At 34.0% G+C, this 8370-nt stretch overlaps 1 protein-coding gene across 1 annotated transcript; it reads right to left on the bottom strand.

Annotated features, from left to right (window-relative positions):
- Positions 1-4610: 4610 nt before the first annotated feature.
- LOC106116645 (uncharacterized) lies at positions 4611-5768 on the bottom strand. Its single transcript, XM_013310535.1, has 2 exons — positions 5591-5768; positions 4611-4929 (listed from the first exon to the last, which is right to left on the bottom strand). Exons 1-2 carry the CDS (start codon positions 5724-5726, stop codon positions 4727-4729), a joined length of 339 nt encoding a protein of 112 aa, XP_013165989.1. The 5' UTR covers positions 5727-5768; the 3' UTR covers positions 4611-4726.
- Positions 5769-8370: the final 2602 nt, after the last annotated feature.

Genomic DNA, 8370 nt, shown 5'->3' with positions numbered 1-8370 from the left:
AGTCCCACTGAGGGGCTCGGAACCTACCCTAAGTTAAGGGTGATTAGGCCATAGTCAACCACGCTGGCCCAAAGCATGTTGGTTGACTTCACACATATCTTTGAATTTCTTCTCAGATATGAGCAGGTTGCATCACGATGTTTTCCTTCACCATAATAACGTCGGATAAATGTACATATGTAAATCGGAAATCAAAAAACACTTTAGTACATGGCGGGATTCCAGCCCAGGACCTGCAGACAAGTCAAGTGCTTGACCCCTGAGCCACCGACGCTCTAAAGAAATTACATACCACAAACATTCGTAATAGACCCTCTTTTCGTAAGTATGTGTCAATCAGTTAACGAGGTATTCCACGACTTTGATAGACGTCAAGCTTTAACAAAATTGTATGGAAGTGAAATTTGATGCCACAAATCACCGAAAATGTGGTACGAATGTCACAAAAACTGTTCCCTACAAATTCAACGAAACATATTGTACCTTAAGTATATTGAAATAAATCTGCAAACTTTGGTAAAGTAAATTGTAATACATATTGAAAGTCGATGCCAAAAAATAAGATACATTTTTAAGGTTTCTGTATTTATAGCGTAATTGTTATAGTGTTTGTTTAAGGTATATTTTTAGGTTATAAAACACATTAAACTCTATGTGTGCAGATTAAAAAGCTGCGTCCTATTGTATATTGTTACTCATTGTCATCTCAATGTGTTCAAAACATTCAAACAGCTGTACCTTTAAAGTGATACACCGACAGATTCTCTGACTGTACATTTAATAGAGTTATAGCAGTTTACAAATTAAAACTGAGGTCTGATGTCAATAATATTATTAATGCAGCTTATATTATTATAATTTTTTTTATATAATAAGGTGGCAAACGAGCGAGCGGCCACCTGAAATCGCTGGAATAGCGAAGTGACCGTTGTCCATAGACATACGCAAATGCAAATGCGTTGCCTATCTTTATTCGACGGAGGAGAGGATGCAAAGAAAAAAAATATTTTCCCTTTCCATGCATCCTCTCACCGGAAAGTCCACTTCCACTTCCCATCCTTTCCTTATAAGAAAGAGGATGGGAAGGGAAAGAGGACTATATAAGGCCTCCGGGACGCACACTCATCAGACGACACGCGGAATAGCTTCCACTTAACGCCTGTCTTCTGTGTTATCGTGGTATTTCACCGGGCGAGCCCGGCCAATTCGTGCGAAGATGTTAAAGCGGGCTCTACCACTGTAAACTGTATTATGTAGATTTGTAGCTAGTTCAATAAACTATTTTGATCGAAAAATAAACTTAAAAAAACGATCGAATTTCGATCAACGAGAAACCAATATTGTATGTTTATGTAGATCTGACATTTTAAATAAAAAGATTATTTGGAATGTCTATACAACTTTTCGGTTGTTCAAAATTTTAATATCAAAGGTATTATATCTAAATCGTAATCATTTTATCTATTTAGTAGAATTTGCAGAATTTTCTGAAATATAAACATGTCTACCGCAGGCGATCTTTTACGATAATAAGAAAGATTTTTTTACCAAACAACCGGAAAATATATCATGTCTGAGTTGTATTTAATATAACATTTTCAACGAGTAATATTAAAAAAAATACTAAGAGTTTGAACGAGACTTTTATACGATAAGCTTAAAGTAATCTGATTAATTAAAAAGACTTACAGCATGGGAAAAACAGAAGATAAATCTTACTAATATAATAAATGCGAAAGTTTGGATGTATGGATGGATGTTTCTTTCAAGGTATCTCCAGAATGACTAATCGGATCACGACGAAATTTGGCATGAATATAGAAGAAAGTCTGGAAGAACACATAGACTACTTATTAATTTTTTTAAATCCGCGTGGACGGAGTCGCGGGCAACAGCTAGTCACATATAGAGCGGACATTGTTACTTTATGCTGGCGTGTTAAATTAGACTTGATACAAAATTAACACGTTTTTGAATATAGTTTAGTTCGTGTTTTGTATTTTAAACATATTTGGTAATAACACAGGTACATACATTGCAAATAGAAATAAATTCCTGCTTGATACCTTCACGCGTTTTTGAGAAAAAGTGTCTTGATAGACAGACGGACGGACAACAAAGTGATCCTTTAAGGGTTCCGTTTTTTCCTATGAGGTACGGAACCCTAAAAAAAGTTTAAAGCTCGTTGTTTTGTGTGTATGAATAGCGTCTTACATAATAAGCATAAGCCTTCTCTTTTGGGAACCATCGGCTGTTTAATGTTTGTTCCGTGCAGGTGAAATTAGATTTAATCCAAAAGTTTTGTTCGCGTTTCAACAATGTCAAACTTCCTCCCACTCTCCCGGGGCGCAAAGAAAATATGAGATAAGATTCAGCTCTATACAAACTCTAAATAAAATTAATTACACGCATGCTTTATCTTGAATAAAATAGTTATAGTTAAAAAAGAAATAATGTAATCTTACATTTTTCAAAGAAATATTTATACAGAAAATTAAAATAAATTTATTCTTTCTCGATTCATTCTAGACAAACCCTTAACTGTGGATTTGTTATCTCGTTCTTTTCCCTTGTAAGAAATGAGACAATATATATTTTTAATACAAGAGTAAAGAAATTGAACAGAAATCGTAGTCCATTGAATATTTAGAAGTTGACACGAACTTGTTTTCCTCGTTTGTTATAATTTCTTGTGCCCCTTATCTTTGAGTTTGAAGACAATAAATAATTCATGTAAATCCATTGAACTGTCTAACAAAATATTAACAATGGTATACCGCTATAGAATCTTTTTCACGAATGGGCTGACCCAACCGATAATACTACGACCACCTAGAAGACTGAAGTGGAAGCAATTACGCGTTTCGTCTGATGAATGTGTGTTCCGGTGACTAATTTTAGTCCTCTTTCGCTTCTACCTTTATAACTAGGATAGGATGGGAAGAGTATTTTCATATAGCGGAGAAGGGGACATAGGTTGTGAAATATCCTGTTTTTCCCCTTCTTTGTTGATTAAAGAAAAGCAACGCGTCTGCAAATACGGATGACTATGGGCAGGGTATTGTTTATGTTACAATAATGGAGACTCACAAGAAAGCAACTTATAAGATAAACTTAGAAAGATTGTACTTAAATTATAACTCCAATCTCTAGTGAAATCATAACTACGAAGTTTGTCAGTTGAGTTATTAGTTCCGTGTTGACAGTGACAGGATTTGTGTTATGTTCTAAGAAACCCTTTGCTATATCAAAGCTAACACAATTTTTTAAACAAGAAACAAAGAAATAACGCTTATAACAATATTTTATTTTATAGACAAGCATGTTTAGTATATATCTTTCTTTAGTTACTTGTCGACTGATCGTACACCCAAAGAGTGGCTCGAATTTTACCTATACTATGAGTGACTAGGCCTCAGTAAACCACGCTGACCTAATGTCAGTAATTTTTATAAACCAAGAAATCTATATTTAAAAGAAAGTCGTGTTAGTTACACTATTTATAACTCAAGAACGGTTCTACCGATATAACTAAAAATTGGTGAGGAGGTACATTAGAACCAGGAGACGGACATGAGATAATATTTATTCTTTTTTTTTTCGAATTTATGCCTTGAAATCTTATAACATAAACAAACGTTTTGGCACTTAGTGATAAGTTAGAATAAGATAAATTGAATTCAACTGTTTCGCGATTTGTACGTTTTCTCCGAATAAAATGGAAAGCTTTCACAAAACATAACACATTTTTATCTACGAAACCACAATTCAATTATTGAAAGGGAATCCTTTACACGGCCAATTCTTATTTCTTCCGCAAAAAGTTTCCCTGAATTCGGAACGTGTTTAATAAATAATTCATTTGTCACTTTCACATCCATTCAACATGGATTTTCTACTGCGTATAGTGATATTTATTTTTATGTGAAGTTTTTGATGTCTTTTTAGTACAGTCGCCGTCGTTAGCGATGTTCCATCTTAAAAGCGATATTTGTTTAAACGTCTTGTATGGCTTAAAAAATAAAAGTAAAGGTCAATTTTGTAACAATAGCGTTACAAAACAGAATATATAAGGATTAATGATGTAACTATGCAATGTTTCTATTTTGATCAAAACACTTATTGTTTACTAGAGATCGCCTGCGACTTCGTCAGTGTGGAATTAAAAAAAAGTAGCTTATATGATGGCATATAATGTATATGATTTTTATCGATATTCCATATATAAACTCCAATTTCATTTATATGTATGGATATTAAAGAAGGGATGCAGTTTAAGTTATTTGCGAGATTCAAAGTAATTTTTCTGTAACCAGAACACCGCCAACGAAGGCGACTGTACATTCGACACTCGTTCGTTTCTTACAAAAGTCGTGTTCGCAAACTTTAGAGTGCAACGGATTTGTTGTATGCCTTTGTAAGTTATAGAAGTGTAGAGAATAGCACTCGCGCTCGTATTTACCCTGTTGTTTATCTTAAATATTTAAATGTAGAAAGAAAGCAAAGTTAAAGAAAAATGGACTCATTGCGTCGAAAATCAACGTACCAATGGAAAATGTAATTATAAAACTATTTACATAATAACTTTATTCATACCAAATAAATCCGTTTAAAAATGACACAATTAGTGCAACAAACAATATTAAAAAGCTAGTAATTTAGTAAAAATTCTTAAAGAGACTGTGAAGAGATATAACTCTTTTCATTTTATAAGTCCTTTTTGCACTTAATCATGGTTACATTCATGTAGTTGAACACATTTCTTAGTTTTAGGGTCGCGTACAGTTGGGGGGTCACAATAGCAGGCGGAGTAGTCACAGATACGACCTCTCCTCGGCTTTGGATGGGGCTCCGCGCACGTGGGTTCCGGTGTCAGATGACCACAGCCAGTGGTGTAAGCGTGGGTCCCCAGTTCACAATCCTCTTGACCTGAATAAAATAAGTTTTCATACAAGAGATTGTATGTAATACGACGTGGAAACAAAGCAAGGCTGAGGCGGGTCGCCATTTATGAACGTATTCAAAACAAAGCATGTAAGGAAATATGAACTAGTATAACTTCAGCTTATGACTTAATATAACTTAAGTTAACGTCACTCCGGTGCTTTAAGTTGTGAGGTTTAATGGATTAGCCTGCAAGGCGCGATCGAGCCGCCAACTTTCAAACAGGCAGGTGTTAATACCATGAATTATTAATTTACTAAGTATTAACAAATTTAGGCCACGCCTTTTGACTTCTGTTTATCAGTTTAAGATACTTTCTTTATAGATAGAATATATTCCTTAAAAAAAATGAATTACTCTATTTTCTTAAAAAAAATTATATGAAAAAAGCTGAACATCATTAAACTTTATTTTTGTGCTTTTTTATATGATATATAAATGTTTCTTTTTTCTTTTGAATTCCTTTTTTTTAGTTGTGCTATTTATTCCTTTATATAAAAAGTATCAAAAAGGGACCCACACAAAGGCATCTTTGTGACCAGTAAACTAACTTGTATTTATTACACAGAGTTGCACTCATAGATGTAAAAAAAAACTCCCAAAGTGTAGCTATAAATAAAACAATTGAAACTCAAATTTTACTTACAAATTCCGTCAATATAAATACATCCGCGTGGATGTAAATCCTCTGCGGAGACCAGGAATATCACAAATAGGATGGCCAAAGAGCAATATTGCATCTTGTATAGACACAAATGTATACACAACTTTAATGCAACCATACACAATATAGACTGCAGTTTTCCTTAAATCAATTTATACATAAACCTTGTTTTTACAATCGTATAATTATAAAAAATCAAGAGAATCAGAGTTCAAATGTTGAAGACACGATAAGTCCAAGACTGCACATAAATATTAGCAACTGTCAGAAAAGAAGATATGAATGGGTTTGTATTATAAAGCGTGTGGAAAATTTCCAATTATACAAGTAAATATCCCCGATGGACTGTTGATCTGGTGAAGGTTGCAGGAGTATTCTGGATGCGAGTAGCACAGGACATTCTGGGCATATGCCTCCTATGCCCAGCCCTGGGCGTCAAATGCGGAAGATCTCCATTTAGAATAGGCAACAGTTCAGGAAACTTTCAACTTTTTGTAGACGTCTACAGTCAGCGGTTACTTCGCGTGTAGAGAAAGATGGCCACTTACATATTTGCTACCTTATACTATAAAAAAAGACATTTTATTATTATGAAATAAGGCTAATATTTTACCTAATATTTTAACCATGAAATAACCTTAGAGAAAACGATAAAACCATGCAACTATTAAGAATTACCTACTTCTTATTCTACTATAAAGCCGATGAATAAACCCAGCTATTAAAATGTCTTGTCTTATTTTATATAAGTTTAGTCACGCAAAAGATCCGACATCCGATCCCCTACCATTTGTTAGCATTTTACGATTAATCGCCACCTGGTGAATTAATTAGGAACTAATGGACTGATGAGAAAGAAGAAAAGTAAACACTTGACAGGATCCGAAAATTATTTAAATATTAAATAGAAAAAAGAATGGGTACAAATAACGCATACGAGTAAATGTATATTTATTCAAAACAAGCAAAATTGCAACACATGGAATAGAAGGGCAAGGGCACAAACGCTATATTTTGGTGATGTTTTCGACTGCGTATTATCTATAAGTAATTGATTAAAACGCATTATTAAATAAAAAGGCTCTTAAAGTAATATACAATAAGGAAGAATTTATAGATTTTAAAACATTATTTGAATATTATTGAAGTCGAAAATGAATAGAAACCAGTAGTAGTGGTCGTCAGCTCGCTCATAACAAGAACAATTTTCCTCTCAATTGATTCCCACACGCATGGAGCCAAGTTTTCCGTGTCGACCATTTGTACGATGGAAGATTAATAAACTCGGGACATTATCGAATATCAATGCATGAATTTCATTCGAATGATACTATTGTTTAAAGAGTTTTGGCCAAAAAGATAAAAAAAGATTACAAAAGGTATTTTAATTGAACCGATTAGAACATCAATAGAAATACCTAGTCTATTCAGAGGGCGATATTTCTTTCAGCCCCTTTCACACGAAGTAATCCTAAACTTCGATTTGGTTTTAAAGTTTTCGGTCATTATTTCTAATTTTGTGTTATCTGTCTATGTCTGAGATTTCATCGTGGTAGAATTTAAAACAGCCAATAATATGCCCGCGTGTATCAGCTACGTTACAGTCCAAGTCCCGTCAAAATCGGTTTAGTCGTTCCGGAGATTACCTGGAACAAACACGGCCTTGCCGACAGACATAGACAGTTTTAAGAATTGGTTTATCGATATCAGCTCCGTCAATTCACCATGTCTATTTATAATATTTTTTGATATTACATACAGACACTCATTTTATTAATATGTATAGATTTAATCGACGCGTAAATCGTTGGTAGGGGTAAAACAGTTTATTGGTTCACCGTGACTCCATCCGAGTGATGCGACCCGGCCGCGGGATCCATTTCACGAACGATTTAGTTGTAGGAAATGGATTACTTATTCACTCCACCTGCGTGTAAGTAAATATTAAGGGTACGCTACGTGGGAAGGAAAACAATCATGCTTTGCGATTACCTACAATGTGAGTGGGAAGGTTAATTAAAAAATAAATTTGAAACATATTTCATCGGCCTACTAAGACTTGATGATTTAAGATTTAAGACGAACCATGTGTAACGTATTTAAATGTATTAAAACAAAAATACGAGGAGTACTTTTATGTTTATGGTATAGATAAAATTATTACTATTGGTAATTAATTTCATTATGAGTAAATCCTCTTTATCCTACTCGTTTCTCTATGGACGGTTGGCAGAATATGTAGGCCGTACTCTACTACTCTGACAGAATGCAATATTGGTAAAAAAGAATATGCGTAGCTGATGACGAAAAACCAATTTTTAAAATGTTTGTCGGTCTGTATCTCTGTCCGCAACGCCGCGTTTTTTCCTGGTAATTTCCGGAACTGCTGGACCGATTTTGACGAGACTTGATTTTGATTATAGGCTGACGAAGTCGAGGTCCACCGCTAGTGAATAATAAAATTACTTTAACTATATGCCTACAGAGATACAAATCTATGAATTTAACGGTTGGTCAATCTTTAGGTTGCGATTACACAAACAAACAATGAAAAAGTAGTTAACTATTCTATATTTATTTTATTTTAAGTTTGTAGTAAATATACAAGAATCTGGCCATTTCATGTTTGACTTTCTATCTATGCAATCTAAAATAAGCATAATTTTTTAAACTATATTTTGTGCGTCCCGGAGGCATAATTTAGTCCTCTTTCTATTCCCACCCTTTTTTAACAATGAAAGGATGGGAATGGAAGTGGACTT

This window comes from Papilio xuthus, unplaced genomic scaffold (assembly GCF_000836235.2).
Source record: "Papilio xuthus unplaced genomic scaffold, Pxut_1.1 DF827714.1, whole genome shotgun sequence".
NCBI lineage: Eukaryota > Metazoa > Arthropoda > Insecta > Lepidoptera > Papilionidae > Papilio > Papilio xuthus.
The sequence above is the reverse complement of the archived record's forward strand: the minus strand, read 5'-3'. Positions and strand labels throughout refer to the sequence as shown.

Excerpts from the sequence above, each read along its gene's own strand:
- LOC106116645 (XM_013310535.1), bottom strand. The coding sequence starts at position 5,726 with ATGGTTGCATTAAAGTTGTGTATACATTTGTGTCTATACAAGATGCAA. Across the intron at positions 4,930-5,590 it reads TATTTATATTGACGGAATTT|GTCAAGAGGATTGTGAACTG; the intron begins GTAAGTAAAATT and ends TATTTTATTCAG.